This window comes from Gouania willdenowi, chromosome 22 (assembly GCF_900634775.1).
Source record: "Gouania willdenowi chromosome 22, fGouWil2.1, whole genome shotgun sequence".
Taxonomy (NCBI): Eukaryota; Metazoa; Chordata; class Actinopteri; order Blenniiformes; family Gobiesocidae; genus Gouania; species Gouania willdenowi.
Genome location: NC_041065.1, coordinates 2,759,376 through 2,779,375, shown reverse-complemented (window position 1 = coordinate 2,779,375; position 20,000 = coordinate 2,759,376). Strand labels below are relative to the sequence as shown.

Below are 20,000 nucleotides of genomic sequence, written 5' to 3'. Positions count from 1 at the left end.
CACTGTTCGAGTGTCCATGCTAGCTGCTACATGTTTAGCATTGAGGTGCTAGTGTCAGTGCCCGATACTTTCATGGTCTTGATCCTTTCAGATCCTTCCAACGCATGCGCGTACTAGGGCTGCTCGATTATGGCAAAAATCATAATCACGATTATTTTGATTGATATTGTAATCACGATTATTAAAGACGATTATTCATTGATTTGAGAAAAAGCATTTATTGATCTTTTAACTCTGGTATTTCTTTTAACACCATAAGCTTGAAGTGAAAAACAAGAAAAATGCAAATAATTAAGATAAAAAATATATTGATAAAAAGAATTAAATAATATGTAAAAAATAAAAAATAAACACTATCCCAGACTTAAAGTATTATACACTGAAACAAAATTACTTTACCATAAAAAATATTCCAACTCCAACTATGGTGTAATGCACTTGCTACAACAACCTTACCTAGTACTGCAAAAAACACTGTCGTATTAATCAGTATATTAACGATATAACAGTTAACAAATTAAAACTATATTTGAGGTAAAGGCACACCCTTTTGGCCAAAATTAGTCTTAACAAGAATAAACGGACTGAATCGTACTCACAAGAAAAATCAGCTGCCAAAACTTATTTTTAAACTCTTTTTAAAAACAAAACAACAGTAGTTGGCACCTAGTCCCATACTCCCTCATCCAGGCTCCCTGCAATCTGACACCTACAACCTCTTAAAGGTTTTTAGCCAGGAACACCAGTCTGTTAACTTGGTCTGGTTTCAGGGATGAGCGCAGGCAGGTGACGACATTACCACCTGTACTGAAAACCCTCTCTGACGAGGCACTTGTGGCTGGAATACAAAGATATTTCCTTGCCAGGTTGGAGAGCCGTGGGTAGAACTTCTGGGATACCTTCCACCACTCTAGTGGGTCCGCCTCAGTGTCCAGTGTCCCTGCCTGAAGGTAGGACTGTAGCTCAAAAGCTATGGCCTTGTCCTGGTCCTGGTCCAGTTGCAAAGCAGCGGATCTTGGAGCTGTGCCTTCAATGACCGGCTTGAAGAAGCTGCCCAGGGCTTTCTTCTTTCGTGCACCACCAGCAGCGGTGGCGTCAGTGTCATCAGCAGGAGTCACTGCTCTCTCAGGGGCCTTCTCCTGGGAAAAGGAGGAGGAGAATATTGTGAAGAGAAATTATTAAAATGTTTAATCTGACTAAATGGTTATGTCTATTCACAACTAGAAATAATAAAGTATAACTTAAACGACTTTTGTTTACATTAAATTACATTGTATTTACTGGTTGTTATTAGTACCATAGCATTGTTATTATTATTATAATTATAATTACCATGACAGCCTTCATCTCAGATGACAGTCTTTCTTCAATTGACCCATGCTTGTCTTCACTCACATATGTGAGCTTGAACCTTGGGTCCAGGGCTGAAGCCATGTCCAACAGCTCTTGTGTTGGTGCATCATCATATTTCTCATTGAGATAGCCCACGATCTTCTTCTTGATACACTTTGCAAGGTCTGTGTCGTCCTCCTGCACAGCCAATATGGATGTGTTGAAAAGGTGGAGAGTTGGCTTGACGAAAGACACACTCACATATTGCTCCCCAGAAAGTGCATCGGTAAATTCAACGAGAGGGCTTAGTGACTTGTTGATGGCCTCCAGTACATCGATGTCCTGCCATGAGCTGGTGAGGTGTCTGTTTCTTGTGTCGTTGTAGAGGACCTCTGCAATGGCCTTCTGCTGCTCTAGGACCCTGCCAATCATAGCCTGCCGAGACCCCCACCTCGTTGGACACTCCGTCGTAAGAGAGTGTTCAGGCAAATTCAGCCTCTTCTGTACATCTGTCAGCTCCCTTTTTTTTTTCCAACTGTAGGAGAAGGCACTGACCAGTTTTTTGCAGACCCCCATTGCACGGCCAATCCTGTGGTCCTTCATTGCATTCTCTAAAAGTACAATAAATATAAACATTTATCATCATTACCATCATCATAATCTTCATCAATGTATCAATAGGCTGGGAAATATGAATTATTATTAGGAATTAAATACATTATCGTGTGTGTGATAGATGGATAGATAGATAGCTAACATGATATATTCTACATCCTAGGTTCCCAAAGTGGGGAACGCAAATTGTCATAGAGGGTATGTGAATAAAAAAAATAAAAAATGGAAACTAGAATATAAATCGACCAGCAGTCAGGAGCCTCCATGCTTTGCCACAAATTACACATTAGCTGATGTAAGACAACCCATGGTTACAGAATATTATTATTATTTAATTTATTATTATTATTATATATTATTCAGAGACACATTTCACTGTAGGGCTACATTGTTTATTACATCAGTGGTTCCCAACTTTTTTGGGTTGTGACCCCATTTTAATCTCCAGAGACTTTTTTCTTTCTTTCTAGAATTAGCTTTTGATAATGTTTATTGTTTGTTTTTTATTCTGCAATTTATTTTGAACTAGATTTATATTTGAGAAAGTGAAAGTATACAATACAGTTTAAGATTGTTGTGTGATGTTAAAATTTGAAAAATAATAATTACAACATTTTTAAAAATACATTGATATTCAGCTTTGTTTTTTTTTTTATCATTATAAACTATTAGACTTTTCAGGGGACCCCATTTGAATTCCAGGCGACCCCACATGGGGTCCTGACCCCAAAGTTGGAAAAAAACTGCATTTCATTATTATAATTTTTAAGTGTGCAGAAGTAGGGGCTACATGGCTTAAGATTACATGTCTGAAGGGGTACGGGACTGTGAAAAGTTCGAGAACCACTGTTGTACATGATTTGTTTAGTTATTAATAAATTGCATCACACAATCAGGAGAAGGAAACCTACTACTCACCTATGGCCAAGTGGAGTCTGTGCCCGAACCACTGCAGCCTCATCCAGCCATTGAGTTCAGCTGCCAGCTTCATATTTGAGGCATTGTCTGTTGTGATACAGACGAGTTTCTCTTCGTTCAAGTCCCATGCAGCCATCGCTTGCCTCAGGCCATCGGCTATATTTTGCCCTGTGTGGTCTTCGGGGAAAAAAGCCGTTTGGAGACAATTCGTCTTTATGGTGAAATCCGCGTCGATGTAATGAAGTGTGAGGCTAATATATGGCTCCATGGTGCGGCTCGACCATAGGTCCATTGTGGTGGCAAAATATACTGCTGTTGACACTTCTTTTGCAACTTTTCCACGACATTCGTCATAAAGTGCAGGCAGCGCAATTCTGCTAAAATGGTGACGTGATGGTAACACATACCGCTTGTCCATTGTGTTCATCAGTTTAATGAACCCCGGGTCGTTAACGGTGTTGATAGGGCTCATGTCTTTGGCAATCATGTATGTGACTGCATCAGTTATTTCTTTATGCCTGCGGGAGCTGGGTGGATATGCGGTGGCATTATAAAGCGTGTCCTTAATTGAGGACTGCGTGGCGGTGGCAGGAGTCGAGGAGCTTTTCATTTTTGAGTTTTGTTCCTTCACTGCTTGGTCATATATTATTCTGTGTGTGGACTTTAAATGGTTAAATAAATTGGTTGTGTTTCCTTGAGGTGCAGACACGGTCGCGTGACATATCTTGCACAATATCTTAGTTTGTTCCGAGTCAGACTCCTCAAAACCGAAGTGTTTCCACACCACAGAATTCACTTTTCCTTTCTTCACGACCAAAGGCTCCCTTTCTGCCATCTTCTACCGTCTCCTTCCACAAGATTTTTCTAAACACTCACTTGCACCGGGGACTGGGAAGGGGCGGGGCGGAGTGCACAGTTGGAAGGGTCGCTGCATTTACCACACAAGACGCGCCGTGCGGGCGGCAGAATGATCGTTTTATAACGATTATCTTGTTTTTGTAATCGAGGGCAGCCAAAATCGAAATCGAAATCGAAATTCAATTAATCGCCCAGCCATAGCGCGTAGACCAAGTCACTTCCTTCACTCGCAATCTCTACGACAGAGCAGCTGGGACGTGATATTTGAATGTAAACCGACCATACGATGTTTATTAAATATTTTAATAGTACACATGTAAATATGTGACTGTTTTGTGGTGTTTTTAATTGTTAATTTAAAGTAAAAATAAACGGATAAATACACAATACACAAAATTGACAATCAAAGACGTAACAGAAAATAAAATAAAAACCAAAATAAATCAGAATTCACTCAAAACATAAATTTTAAATTCTTTTTTAATAGCTGGTTTCAACCTTTTAAATAATACACAAACTGCCGTAAAATAGGCCGACCGGATGGAGACGCATTTTGTGCATGTGTTGAAAGGATCCAAAACTATCAGGCCCTCGAAAGTATTGGATACTGACAGCTAGCTGCTACATGTTTAGAATTGAGGTGCTAGTCGCTACTTGTTTAGCATTGAGGTGCTAGTCGCTTCATGTTTAGCTTTGAGGTGCTAGTCGCTACACGTTTAGCATTGAGGTGCTAGTCGCTACATGTTTAGCATTGAGGTGCTAGCCGCTACATGTTTAGCATTGAGGTGCTAGCCGCTAACATTACTGAACGTGAAATGTGGTGCGTTACATGTATTGATTGAATAAACTGAAAACACCCCTGGCTTCATGCGCAGCTGTAGTGAGGAGGTGGGTTAAAAACAAGGTGAGCGATTATGATTGGCTAAGGCGGTGTCATGTTTCATGGTAGCCAATCAGAGCCAGTGTTTACACACATGTGCCAGCACACGCGCCACACACACACAACCATTACAGATTTGATGAAGCAGCAGAGATGGTGAGCGTGGAGCAGTCTGATGAAAAGTTGTCATTTTTAAGGTGACGATACAAACACTACTTTATATTAATTATGGTCAAAGTCAAGAACGTACATGTGAAGTGTTCATTATATCCAGGAGTGAAGACTTTGTCCACATATGTTGTAAACAACTCAAATTTAATGAAGCACCTCACAATGACACACGCATATAAAAAATCTGAATTCTTTGACATATAGCAACTTTTTTTTTTTTTTTAACAGTAACGCAAATAGTTACTTTCCTTGGTAATGAGTTACTTTTATTATAGAGTAATTCAATTACTAACTCAGTTACTTTTTGGAACAAGTAGTGAACAACTATAACTAATTTTTTTTTCAAAGTAACGTTCCCAACACTGGCCACATGTGTAAAAATTCCTCTAAAGGCAGAGTAACTAAAAAGACAAAAACGGTCCCAATCAAAGCACAGGCTCTCAGTAAAAAGGTGATCAATGTGTTTCTTTGCATTCCCATGACGTGCCATTCACTCATTTGTGTGTCCACGTGTGTTTGTGTGTTTGTTTGTGTGTGTGTGTGTGCGTGTGCGCGTGCGCGTGCGTGCGTGTGTGTGTGTGCGTCAGACGAGCCATGCTGTGGTCATGGCTAAGGGAGCGCCCTACCTGCCTGGGACCACACCCACTCCTCCCTCTCATTTCACCTGCTCCTGTACTCACAGCCAGCAGGTGAGCCACTCCTCCATCCACCTCCATTCATCATTCATTCATCACGTCATCATGCCCGTCAAACGTTTGTTTTTACACAGCTTTACACAGAAATCTTTACTGTCCTTGAATATGACACAAATATGTGTTTCAAAATAACAATAACTAGCAGTTTTTTTATATATATATATATATTTATAATTCAATTTCTTTAGCACGGTGTGACCACACAGATACAATGATAGATATTAGATCTATTTCCAGTGTATAGATCTTCTTACCTATTGCAGACTGAATCTGCAATAGGTAAGCAGCTTGGTGTGAAGAAATCAACTGTGGAAGCAATTATTAGAAAACGGAAGACATACAAGACCACTGATAATCTCCCTCCATCTGGGGCTTCACGCAAGATCTCACCCCGTGGGGTCAAAATGATCACAAGAACGGTGGGCGAATGTCATATGGTCAGATAAAACCAAAATAGAACTTTTTGGTAAAAACTCAACTCGTTCTGTTTGGAGGAGAAAGAACACCATACCTACTGTAAAGCATGGGGGTGGTAACATCATGCTTTGGGGCTGTTTTTCTGCAAAAGGACCAGGACGACTGATACGTGTAAAGGAAAGAATGAATGGGGCCATGTATCGAGAGATTTTGAGTGAAAACCTTAGTTTTCACTCAAACCTTAAATAGTTTTTTTTTTATTTCCGGTCATCTAACGCCTGGGGTGTGACACTTTATATCTCTCTTTCTCTCTCTCTCTCTCTCTCTCTCTCTCTCTCTCTCTCTCTCTCTCTCTCTCTCTCTCTCAAGTACCCCCTGTAGTGCCATTGTGTACCCCCATTTGAGAAACACTGCTTTAGATGGCACACCCCTACTTATTATTATTACTGTACATATTGATTGTATAGCCGAATTGTGTCAGAGAATAGACAGCAGGGGGCTGTGATGCCCCAGACCACATGCTGTGAAACCATGTTACACTTAGTATGAATCAGGGATCGACCGATATGTGATTTTTAGGGCCAATGCCGATTTTTTTTCCATCAGCCTTAGCCGATAACCAATACAGACTGCCGATTTTCTTGAACTGATATTTGGAGCCGATACTACATGCTCTGTCAATTTACATCATAAAAATTACACAATGATGATAACAAATGGTACAAGTCTCAATTAAAAAAAGGAACATTTATTTAAATTAACAAAGGTGAGGCAGAACGACACCAAGTAAAAAATATTTAACAAATAATAAAACAAGTAAAAAATAGAGTGAGACATCTCATGAAATATTATGAAAGAACTGTTCGTCCTTGTCCTGAAAATAGCTTTGACAAAAGTTGGCCTGACTGAAGATATATTTTATTAACCCGATTATTGAGTATTAATATATATAATTATAATATTAAACACAAAAAGAAACATGAATAATAGTCCATTCCAACACAACCCCAGAACATGAATTAACATAGGAAAATAATGTGATGTCAGATGTGCGTTAAAGGGATAGTTCGCCTATTTTAGACATGACGTTGTATGCAATCCTCACCATCACTATAGTGCATACACATTGTTTCACTCAGTGGTCACCTCCCAGGTCCGAGTTTGAAGTTGGTCAAGAAAGTAGTCCCGGTTAGTTTCCGGGGCCACATGACTGTGCGTTTTTAATAGAAAAAGAGATATGCGTTTGAAAGCTTGATTCATTTACATCACAAAACCGCCCACAAAAAAAATTCATACCTCCAGTTTTAATCGGCACTATTTTCTCTTCCGTTTCTATCAATCCGCGCTGCCGTCTACGTCATCGGTGCGCCTAATCCCATCAACTGTTGATAGCGCGACTCGCGGACAACATGTCTGACTCCGCCGATCGCAACTCTGGATGACGTAGACGGCAGCGCGGATTGATGGAAACGGAAGAGAAAATAGTGCCGATTAAAACTGGAGGTATGAATTTTTTTTGTGGGCGGTTTTGTGATGTAAATGAATCAAGCTTTCAAACGCATACCTCTTTTTCTATTAAAAACGCACAGTCATGTGGCCCCGGAAACTAACCGGGACTACTTTCTTGACCAACTTCAAACGGCCAGAACTCGGACCAGGGAGGTGACCACTGAGTGAAACAATGTGTATGCACTATAGTGATGGTGAGGATTGCATACAACGTCATGTCTAAAATAGGCGAACTATCCCTTTAAGCAACAAACTGTTCAAGTTTGTGTTGTAAATTACATCAACATTAACGAGAGTAAATATTCAAACAAGTAGTAAACTGACTCTCAAAATTAAAAACTTCTCAGAGCAGCACTGAGAGAGAAACAGAGAGAGGGAAAGAAACACACACACACACACACACACACACACACCCCAAACCTCCAGCCAGCTGCTCGTTAACTACAGCTGCGAGACACAACACGTACCCATGGAACAACAAACGCTGAGTTAAACAGTTAAAAGATGCTTTGAAAGTTTAAAACCGATGCCGATACACGTAAAACACGCAAAAATCGGTCGATTAAATCGGCCGGACAATGAATCGGTCAATCACTAGTATTAATATTAGATATTTCATGCATTGATTAACAGTTTGTGATCGCTGTGATTTGTTTCAAAGATGTAGCTGCAAATACATGGTTTCTTCACAGCTTTAATACAATTTGATTGATCAGACGTTTTTATCCAAAGCGATGTACAACCTGAGCAGTTAGGGTTCAGTGGTTCACCCGGTTGGATTAGAACCAGTGATCCTCTGATGACAAACACATATTTACAATGTGTTACAAATGTTTTATTGTAATTGGGGGGCCTTAGAAATTATAAATTGTTCAAATTGATCAGTTTAAGATGTTTTGTTTGTTTGACCCAATGTGAATGTGCCACATGTGAGTAAATAACACCAACCTTTTAGTCCCTCGTTATTGATTTAATGTTATGTTTTTATTAACCAATCAACACACTGGGTTTATTCACCTTAGAGATATCACATTACCGGGTCAAATTATTGTTGTTTTGCTCTATATGTTTATTTGGAACACTTAGCTATTCCAATGGATGCATCTTTGTTGAATGTCTTTAAATGTGAAACTTCATTTTTGTTCTGTTTTTAATATTTGAAAACACTTTTACTTGTGAAAAAAGTTTTACATGCAGTTAAATATCGATGTGTTCTATCAAATATATACAGCTGTTAATCAATAAATGTATTGTTTGAGATTCTTCAGAGTTTATACAATCAATGCGTTCACATTTTAGTGACATATTAAAGATTAAAAGAAGTGTGTGTGCGTGTGCCCACGCAGATCCCGGACTCGATCATTTCACGTGGCGTTCAGGTGCTTCCTCGAGATTCGGCCTCTTTAAGCTCCACCCCTTCTGAGTCGCCACGGGCAACACAGGCGACCTCCCGTCTTTCCACCGCCTCATGCCCAACTCCCAAGGTACACACACGTCTCCGCACACACACACAAATCAGCTGCAGATTTCACCTATGGTAGAGCCAATGGAGTTGCGTGAAGTTTGAATGTCAAAATGTTGGAGCATGCTAAATGTACATGCCAACATGTCGCGAGCATATAGATGCTAACATGTAGCTAGCATGTAGATGCTAACAGAATGTCTCCCAATGAAAAAGTTCCCTGCATGATTGTTGTCCTTTCACTGTATAATTATTCCAGAAAGTTCTTCTTTTTGAATCATTTTATCCAGACAACTTTTTTCAGGAAATTTACTTTGATTTCCTGACATGTTTCGACTGTCAACTGCCAGTCTTCCTCAGAGGCGTCTGCTGAACTCGTAAGGACACATCAACGTGTGTGTGAGCGTCAGTAAGCCCATTGCTGATTGGCCAAATATTAAAGCACACAACAGCAACTGGAAGCCTGACGTGGTGTAGCTTCCAAAGTAAATACTCAAAATTACAACAAAAATACACAAAACAACAAAAACACACATTAGAGAAAAAAAAGTACAAAAAGGCAAAAAAAAAATGCACAGTATAATACCAAAAACACACAAAAGGACAATAAAACACATATGAAACCAAAATATACAAAACGACGACAAATGTACACATGACAACAAAAATACACAAAACAACAAAAACACTGAGAAATACATCAAAAACACAAGTGAAAAAAATACACAAATTCCCCAAATGACTCTAATAACACACAAAACGACAACAAAAACCCACTGAAATGATAACAAAATACACAAAACAACAAAAACGCTGAAAAAAACAACATTAACACACGTGAGAGAAAGATTACAACAAAATACACAAAAACACATTATGAAAGAAAAATATACAAAACGACAAGAAAAACACGCAAAATGACAACAAAACACACAAAATGACGAAGAAAATGCACAAAATAATTACAAAAATACACTAAAGGACAACAAAAGCATACATAATGAGAGAAAAATATACAAAACAAACATGTCAGGAGATCAAAGTACATTTCCTGAATAAAAGATGCCTTAACATTTCCTTTCATTGTACATTAAATTCTCCTCTAACAAACCCCTTAGCTCCTATCAGTCATCAGATAAATGAGCTGCCATAACTGTTAAATACTGTTAATACTTCCCACAGGTTCAGTCACGATGTGGCAGTAATGAGAATATTCTGAGAGCCAGTAAGTTCCCACTATCCTCATTATCAGAGCTTGCTAAACTCTATTAATGTGACGTACATTTCCACTGTGTGTGTGTGTGTGTGCGTGTGTGTGCGTGTGTGTGTGCGTGTGTGCGTGTGTGCGTGTGTGTGTGTGTGTGTGTTTAGGCCACAGCGCGGTAGACATCAGCAAAGTGGCGCGCCGCCATCGCATGTCTCCGTTCCCTTTGACGTCAATGGACAAAGCCTTCATCACTGTTCTAGAGATGACTCCTATTCTAGGGATCGAAGTCATAAACTACAGAGGTGAGTCTATACAGGCCGCTGTGTATTGGTGGAGACTAAACTTTTTCCTTTTCAATATTTCTCCAATTCTATTTCAGAGGTTACCCATTTAATCCATGTGCCGTTAGTTCTTTGGTTGTTCCATTTTAAAACCAAATAAAAATAACAAATAAACAGTGTTTATTTAGTTTTACTGACTTAAAACCAAAACAGAAAAACAGAAACATCACAAACCAGACAGCAGTGTTTTTCTGGGGGCAGACTTTTATTCTGTTGCGTGGGAATTGGTGGTTCAGGGCTGAGAAAGGAAAGGATTGCCAGCAACTGGGGGGCGCGTGCATGCAGCCGCTTGTGGGCACTTCACCCACCTCTCCTGAAGCTTGCAGGGAGGGAGGGTGGACAGGCGTTGAAATATAATCTCTTTGCTTCATTTCTGATACAGTCAGATGACTTGTGAAAACCTTAAGCAGATCTGATTCAGGAGCAAAGTCCCAGGTGTTGGGGAAGGGGAGCGGACGTAGCGTCTTTCTGCACAACATCCTTGTGATAGATGAGACAGCCTTGACGGCTGACTTTGGGAGCCAAAGATAAGTGATTTGTTTTCGATTTGGGCTAGCTCAGTTTCGATAGCATTTAGTCCCGGTTTCTCAGCAGGTAATCCAATCACTTGGCCTTTAAACTAGCGAGTCGAGCATTCATCTTCTCCAAGATCGAATCAATTTCATGTACACGTTCCCAAGCAGCCTCCTGCTTGCTTTTGAGATCATTCGTCACATGAGTCTTAGTGTTGAGAGTCTTGCTCCATCCTTCAGAAATGACTGACAGCCTTCTCAAAACAGCTGTGGACGTAATATGGACTTTGCAAAAGATCAGAAAGCTGCTAGCTGCAATCAGCAGCATGCCTGCTACCATAATTCCAATCATGTAGATGTCTTCCACGAATCGACAGATACACAGCTCACCACTTGTTCCAAGGGTCCAGTACATATCCGTCCTCAAACGTACTGCTCGGAAAGGCGGGCTCACCACTGCCCGTTTTTTTTGTCGAAAATATTTGGTCGATTGCATTGAGAGGCCAACTGATCAATTCCATTATTCCAGATTTGGATGAGATGCAAAGAGAGGCTCCGATTAGAGTCACAAGACCAGTCAAAACAAAAAAGGAGCAAGGACAGATATGGGTGGGAGAGAGGGAGCAGAGAAAATGTGACCGCTCTCGTCGAGAAGCAGAAGAAACAGCTAACATTAGCCCACCCGTTTTACAAAGAAAAATATGATCAAAGTTTGTGATATGTCTATAAACATGTGGGTGAGGGTTTAGTCCATTTTATGGATTATATTTACATTTCAGAAGGTGAAGTCTGTCATATTAAGGCAGATTTTGTGCAAGAATTGTCATTTCTTTCTTTCTTTCTGTCCGACCGTTTAAGAAGACAAAACGTGTGTAAATATAAGAAATATATATAATTATAATAATTATAATAGTAAAAACATTGCTATTTCCTCTCCAGAAAGTGAATTCCACTTTATAAATCTGTTTTGCGCAGTCGAGGACATTCTGATGCCCTATATATGTTAAATACATTTCATAAATGTAATTTATCCTCATTAATAGATGTATCATTAGGCATGTTTCACAGTATCTTTTACAGTGTAAATCTTTTTACTTGTAGCTCACTCTGTGATCATATGAAGTGTTTGAGGCCTTGTTTAAGTTGAAGTGGTCAGGCCTGTTCTTTACAGATGGTTTAGGTCGTGTGCTCGCTCAGGACATCTATGCCAAAGACAACCTGCCTCCGTTCCCTGCATCTGTTAAAGATGGCTACGCTGTACGAGGTGAGAACGCATACACTCACTCATCCTAATGTCAATAACATGGCTAACCACGCCCAAACACATCAAAAACCTTCACCACACAAACCTAATTGTCATGGTTACTATCATTAACCTGTAGCTGCTGACGGTCCAGGAGATCGCTTCATCATGGGGGAGTCCCAGGCTGGACAGCAGGTCAGCTCCACTGCTCTAACCTCACTGCTGTGCTATCAGCTCCTCTGCCTCTCATTCCTGTGTGAGCACACACAGAGATCAGATCACATCTGTCAGATAGTGTCAGCAGAACCGTCAGTAAGCCCATTGCTGACTAAAGCACACAACAGCAACTGGACACCTGATGTGGTGTAGCTTCTAAAGTAAATACACAAAATGACAATAAATATACACAAAACAAAAAGGGCCTATGCTACAAAACTAGATAATTAGGGTCCGATGTCCCAGAATGGGACAGAGGAACCTATTGTTTTCGCTTTTATTTATTATTATTATGTACCTCCCCACTTTGAACGCTAATTCGACCCCCTAAAAACGCCCAAAAACTCACCAAAAATTGCACGCACCTCGCGCCTGGCAAAAAATTCGATAATTTGGTGGCGTGAAAAAAAACGGACAGAAAACGCACGCTGTGCGTGCGTTTTCGCCGCCAAAAAACGATGGAACCGCACGACCGCCAGGTTTGACCGATATGTACGAAAATCGCCACATGTAGTCTTCGGCCCAGAATGAGCAAAAAGTTACATTGTGACCCCGCCCAAAACCAAACAGGAAGTCAGCCATCTTGGGTCAAATGTCAAAAATGGCGTTTCGCCCTCGAAACGCATCGGCGCGAACTAGTCTGAGGGGATTCATCCGATTCGCTTAAAACTTGGCAACACCTCTTAGGACCCATTGAAGATGAAAAGTTATCGAAAGAATTTGCGTATCTGTCACGGTTTGGTCGTGGCGCCGCCACAAAAATGCAATGCTAATTTTTGTTAGCACGCAGAAATGTCCAAATCTCCATAACTCTGACACACAAACTACGATCAGCTTCAAATTTCACACAAAGGACATGTGCCCAAGCTTGGTCATGACTACTTTGAAACATTTCCCATCATGCATTGTGTTTTCGACCGGTGGCATTTATGGTCATGTACACGGTTAGCATCAACAGGACACCGTTCTAGGAAAAAGCTTATAACTCTAGATTGCAAAGTTCAAACTGATTCATATTTGATACACATGACGACTGTCCAGCTCTAAACAAAACACAATAACCAATTTACCCACAATGCTTTGCGTTCTCAGAGGGCGCCGCTTCTGTGGTCGTCCTACACGAGCAGCTGTAGCGGACAGACGATATGTCATGTTGACTTCAAAACACTGTAGGATGAACCTACACAGAGGGGAGCAAATTCCTATTGAAGAAACAACAGAGTGTGGTCAGTGGGAGGGGCCTACAATGTCACTGGAAAATCATTCGCCATCAGCACGCCGTAATAGGAAAATGCTTATAACGCTCCAATGCAAAGTTCAAACTGCTTCATATTTGATACACACGATGATTGTCCATCCATAAACAACGCTCGATGACCAAATTACCCATCATGGCCAGTGGGAGGGGCCTATTATCACACAGGAAAATCCTTCACCATAACTACGCCGTTATACGAAAACGCTTACAACTCCAGAATGCAAAGTTCAAAGTGCTTCATATTTGATACACATGATGACCGTACAGCCCCAAACAACAAACGATAACCAAAAACACCCACAATGCCTTGCGCTCTCAGAGGGCGCCGCTTCTTGGGCCGTCCTACGCCAGCAGCTCTAGCGGCAAGACGACATGTCGTGTTGACTTCAAAACACTAGCGTCATCAGTGGGAGGGGCCTAAAATGACAAAAATCTTTCGCCATTTCTTGGTAAATGCAATATCTCAGTTGTTTTTACACCAATTTACACCAAATTTGCTCAGGCCAATTCCCAAATCCCCAACAGTGGTATACGTGACCGTGGGTTACCGCCCCCGGCCGCTTCATCGGACCCTATGACGCCGCTCGCGGCTTTTATTATATCTTGGATTTATCTCCCTTAGCTTCACCTAACCAAGCATTCTGTCTGTCCTACACAGCACAATTACAACTCGCTCTGTTAAGCGAGTTGATTTCAGCCTGGCTATGTGCGCCCTCTAGTGACAGAGTAGGATATTACAGCGTCAGACCAATCACAATCACTGAGAAACTGGAGAGAGGAACTTACGTCACAATTGAGGAATAATTCTTTAAAAATATGAAGAATTAAAATCCATAATTCAGACCAAAAACAACACTGTTGCTGCAGTAAAAGCAGAAAATAATTAATACAGGAATTGATGAGTGTTAATGTTTAAATTAGTGAGATTATAAACGAAGAATAAACAGTTTCACTTTCACTTTTACCTTGTCTGTGTCTCTGATGCTGCGTTCATACAAATCAGCTTACATCATAAGGTGGAATATATTCATATTTTATATTAACTTACAGGACCGAGGCTCTTTGTATTACCCCAGAATACATGAATTCATTAATTAATTTATCGGTCTGAAAGCGTCCGATCCTTTGTCAGCTGACTTGTTTTGCCTAGTTTACTTTATTAGTCCATCAGAAAAAATCTCTATATTTCCTACAGGATGTCATCTGTAAATTAAATTATAAATATTCTCTCTCCTGTCAGCATCACATCAGATCCACACAGTGACGTGTTCACACAATGATTCTCATTTTATTGGACAGGTCGTTTTCCAAGAGACCTTATCCAGAACAAAACCTGGTTTTGACCTGGTTAGTTGTTCAGCCTAAGTTACCATGGTGATTTAGCTTCGTAAGGCGTTAGCCGGCTTCGTAGTCCGTCACACACTGATTGAATCCCGGACATTAGCATGATAAGAGGAAATCTAGCTTTCGTAGTACAGGCCCTAAGAAAAACATTGAAAAAGACAACAAAAACAAACATAAGAGAAAAAAATACAAAATGACAAAAAAAATATCAAAAATGATTCCAAAAACACACAAAAGGACAAAATAGACACATTATGAAATAAAAATGTACAAAATCACAGCAAAAATACACAAAACTGCAACAAAAACACACAAAAGGACAAAAAGGACAAACGCAGTGTGAAAGAAAAATATGCAAAATGACAGCACTCATGTCAACAAATAAACACATGAGAGATGAATGTAAAAAATAACAAAATGACAACAAAAGGACAACAAAAATACTAAAACAAATACATAAAATGGCTCCAAAAACACACATTGGGAAAGAAAAATGCACATGAGATTAATGTAAAAAAATAACAAAGGAACACAAAATGACAACATAAACACACAAATTAAAAGAAAAATATAGAAAACAACAAAAATGCACAAAATAACAACAAAATACACAGATAACAAAAATGCACAAAATTACAACAAAAATATACAAAACAACAAAAAGATATGACAACAAAAACAAAATGACTCCCAAAACACACAAAGCCTTTGTTGTTTCCTGTGTTAATGCTCAGATTGGTCATTATTCTAAATGCTGACATGAATGTTGATCATGTGACCCTCACATCAGATACAATCATCTTTTTGTTGCCCTGCTGTGATAAAAGTAGTGCATATATGTTTGAATGAGGGCAGGGGAAAGACTATGTAAAGAATCATACATTTGACAATCAAAATAATAATAATAATAATGAAGGTGTGATTACAAATTCCTGTTATGCTCTAATGTTTGATTAGCTTCAGCTTTAGAACAGGTGCCAAAGCAGATGATGGAGCCCTGATGTAGCGGTGTGTGTTTTGTTTGTGCAGCCCACCCACACCGTGATGCCGGGTCAGGTGATGAGGGTGACGACCGGGGCTCCGATCCCCTGTGGTGCTGACGCTGTGGTTCAGGTGGAGGACACAGAACTGCTGAGGGAGTCTGAGGATGTAAGAACAACATGAAGGTAGCTCCTCTGCTGTCACACTTCTATGAACATGCTGTTATTTGTATTCCAGGGCACAGAGGAGCTGGAGGTGAGAATTATGGTGCAGGCTCGACCAGGACAGGACATCAGGTAGAAAGCAGTGACAGTCAGTGAGCTGTGACGTCCCAGCAGTGGAAAAGCAGCGTTTCAAATCTAACGTGCAACGGTCTCACAGGCCCATAGGTCACGACATCCGCAGAGGGGAGTGTGTGTTGGCCAAAGGAACACACATGGGCCCGTCAGAGATCGGCCTGCTCGCTACAGTGGGAGTGACGGAGGTCAGCGTGCACAAGTTCCCCGTGGTGGCCGTCATGTCTACTGGAAACGAGGTGCAGGAGAAGCTTCAGATGCTTCTAGTTGAATCTGTGTCTTCCACCAGGTTATGTCACTAAGCTGGTATTGGTTTTGTGTAGTTGTTGAACCCAGAGGACGATCTCCACCCAGGAAAGATCAGGGACTCCAACCGCTCCACCCTTCTAGCCACAATCCAGGAGCACGGATACCCCACCATCAACCTGGGCATCGTTGGAGACAAGTAAGTCCTGTAGTCAGGACCTCTGCCCCCTGGACTACAAAGATGGTGACTTTCCACACCTGTGTGTGCTGTATTACAACCAGAGATAGGGTCAATTACAGTTTTCAATTATCCATGTTCAATTGCAATTACAGTGACCAGCATTTTTTCCAATTACAATGAAATTACAATGATTTTTTTATCCTCAGATTCAATTACAATTAATCACAATTACTGAGCCTGAAATAAATAACCTTATAAAAGTTAACCTTCCTCTTGTGTTAGCTTTCTGTTAGCATCTCTAATGATAACTAGTGCTAAATCAGCTGTAAAATACACTAAAAACAAATATCTATCATCTCATTTCATCATATGATCTATTGGTCGCCTTGTCAGGCTTCCTAATCAATGAAAATAATGGTTTTCATATTTTTGGTGTGAACATCTGAGCCTTTTTCATGTCAGTATAACGTTCAATTTATATATATTTTTAAATGGTAAAATGTGGGGGAAGCTTGATATAATAATAATAATAATAATAATAATACATTTTGCTTTTCCAGAGACTTGAAAACACTTTAAAGGTTAAAAACAATAACAGCAAGTACAGTGATTAAAACAAAGACAATATTTATCAGAAAAAGAAAGAACAACATTAAAGAAAAGGTAGGAAACAGGCATGATTGGGTGGGTGGTTAAATGTTTGTTTATGACACATTTTAATAATTGTTAACTACATATGTATAGAACTGGTTCCCCAGTTTAGCGTTCAATTCTAATTCACATTTTGTATCGAATTTTCATACATTCATACAATTACAATTACAAAGTCAATTGATTCTAACTTTGTGGTTTCAGCCACAGGCCAAGGTCAGGACAGAGGTAACCTAAACCTCAGTCATGGAATCCGTGGAACGTCTCTGTCAAACATTCAAGGATTATTTATAGTAGTACTGACTAAATCACTATATTGGCCAAATTCTAATAATTTAGCAATTTTATCAGAAAAATGTATACTAAGTCTGCGTCGTCACATAGGCTGCACTCTATTGGCTGGTGAGGGTGCCCTTCAAACGATTTGACCAATCAGAACGAGCAGGAAGAACAGGATGTGATCAGATTGTGATGTATGTGTCACAGCCCTGACGACCTGCTGTCAGCTCTCCATGAGGGAATCAGTCGTGCTGACGTCATCATCACGTCAGGGGGCGTGTCCATGGGAGAGAAGGTAACCAGTGACATGTGTTGATGGTGTTTGAACCAATCAGAGCTCAGCTTGTTACTCAGTACTGTCTGTGCTCCTGGACCAGGACTACCTGAAGCAGGTGCTGGATATAGACCTTCATGCTCAGATCCACTTTGGACGTGTCTTCATGAAACCAGGGTGAGAAGCTCATTCATTATGATGATTATTATTATTATTATTAGTATGTTAGCATGACTAGAGGCAGGTCGGTTCTTTATTTGTTTAGCTTAAACTTTTTTAAAGCGTTGAATATTTTGGTTGTATTCATGGAGCTAAAAATGTTCTCTTAGCCCTGATGTCAAGTCATGGCTTGTCAACCTATGGCTTCAGAGTAGAGCTGCAACTAATGATTATTTTTGTAGTCGACAATTGTTTTTTTATATTTTTTTTGACTAGTCACAATTATTTTTTGTTGTTTTGATTATTATTATTATTATTATTATTCAATCAGAAGACGACGAAGAGTTTCATTTAATTTGTGAATTTAAAGGGACTGAATTATTTGGTATAATTTACACAGTGATTCATGTTTTCTCTCATTTTTACTTCTCACTGCGGCCACAATGGATGCTCAAAGGGCTTGAGTTTCACACACGTGTATGGGGACATTATTAAAACAAAACTATTTGTGTGTGCATAATACGATCTGTGTCTGCACCTTAATCTGTCTGTGTGTTTCAATGTGTGTGTATGGAATTAGGATGTGTGTCTGTATTGATGTATGCGTGTGTCATTGAACCGGGACATTCTATTGGCTGTCTCTGTACACAGGACTTTTGGAACACATTTGGCAAATACGATTTGTTAAATGCTAATGCTAGGCTAATGTTAGGTTATTGTTATTGCTAGGTTAATGCTAATGCTAGGTTTATGCTATTGTTAGGCTAATGGTAATGCTAGGTTAAAGCTAATGCTAGGTTAATGTGAATGTGAGGCTAATGCTATTGTTAGGCTTTTGCTATTACTAGATTAATGTTAATGCTAGCTAATGCTAAGCTAAGGCAGGACTACGTGGGCCAGCACCTACATTCTCACTTGCATTTTCATCAGGAAATGCAAATATTCTAGTTAATATTATGTATTATTCCTCAACAGTATTGGTCAAATTCAGGGACAGATGTCATTGTAGTTCTACATTGTATATGACATCATGTTTATTAAGTGTGCAGGAATAAGGGGTACATGGCTTCAGCTTAAAGGTGTAAAGGGGTACATAACTGTGAAAGGTTTGGGAACCACTGTTCTAAGTGATGCTCTGTCAGTGTTCTGAGTGTTCTTGTTTTCCTCTTCCTCAGTCTTCCTACTACCTTTGCCACAGTCGACATTGATGGAACAAGGAAACTCATCTTTGCTCTGCCAGGTGTGGTTCATTACTCACTGCTTCTGTTGGTGCTCCAGCTTCGTTATGTGATGTCATCACGTGATTGTTTCCTGCAGAAGTTTTATGCCACTAATGTATAGAATGTTTAATTCTTCAACCCAAGCAAAGCCTGAGCTCGTCTGACTGCTGCTGTTTGCATTCCCCCTTTTTGTTTGAGGGAGGGGATGCAAAAATGTGATGGTGTGATCTGAGGGTCACATGATCAACATTCATGTCAGCATCAGAGTAATGACCAATCAGAACATTAACACAGAAAACAACAAAGAGTTTGTGGTTTTGTTTTGTTTTTTGTGCTTCTGTGTATTTTTGTTATTGTTTTGTGGGGTTTCTGTCATTTTTGTATACTTCTGTTGCCATTTTGTGTATTTTTGTTGTTTCATTGTGTGTTTTTGTAGTCTTTTTAGGTGTTTTGATTGTCATTTTTTATTTATGGTCATTTTGAGTTTTTTTTATTGTTATTTTGTGTATTTTTTGGTCATTTGTGTGTTTTTAGTGATTTTTCATTTGTATTAAGTTTTGGGCCAGCACAATATTAGACTTAGACCAGGGCCAACCGTTGATTTAAAGTAAAGTTTGCACTAGTTAAAATAATTGTAACCAAAGTAATTCAGCAGTTTTATTTGTTCCTTTTTATTTCCTTTTTAATCTGGGCCTTTTGGATTCTGCATTCAATCTTGCAACATAAACATCTGAA

At 39.7% G+C, this 20,000-nt stretch overlaps 1 protein-coding gene across 4 annotated transcripts in view; it reads left to right on the top strand.

The window, feature by feature from the left end:
* Nucleotides 1-20,000, top strand: part of LOC114456763 (gephyrin-like) — a 52,958-nt gene that overhangs the window by 19,702 nt on the left and 13,256 nt on the right. Inside the window, exons 8-20 of one of the 4 annotated variants that reach the window (XM_028438733.1) lie at nucleotides 5,362-5,463; nucleotides 8,742-8,879; nucleotides 10,040-10,082; nucleotides 10,229-10,366; nucleotides 12,089-12,181; nucleotides 12,300-12,355; nucleotides 16,008-16,127; nucleotides 16,197-16,255; nucleotides 16,341-16,494; nucleotides 16,579-16,700; nucleotides 17,820-17,907; nucleotides 17,990-18,063; nucleotides 19,221-19,285. In XM_028438733.1, the coding sequence (XP_028294534.1) occupies nucleotides 5,362-5,463; nucleotides 8,742-8,879; nucleotides 10,040-10,082; nucleotides 10,229-10,366; nucleotides 12,089-12,181; nucleotides 12,300-12,355; nucleotides 16,008-16,127; nucleotides 16,197-16,255; nucleotides 16,341-16,494; nucleotides 16,579-16,700; nucleotides 17,820-17,907; nucleotides 17,990-18,063; nucleotides 19,221-19,285 (1,252 nt within the window). Of the gene's footprint in view, nucleotides 1-5,361; nucleotides 5,464-8,741; nucleotides 8,880-10,039; nucleotides 10,083-10,228; nucleotides 10,367-12,073; nucleotides 12,182-12,299; nucleotides 12,356-16,007; nucleotides 16,128-16,196; nucleotides 16,256-16,340; nucleotides 16,495-16,578; nucleotides 16,701-17,819; nucleotides 17,908-17,989; nucleotides 18,064-19,220; nucleotides 19,286-20,000 lie in introns of all 4 variants that reach the window. The other 3 variants (XM_028438732.1, XM_028438735.1, XM_028438734.1) reach the window with 3 other exon arrangements.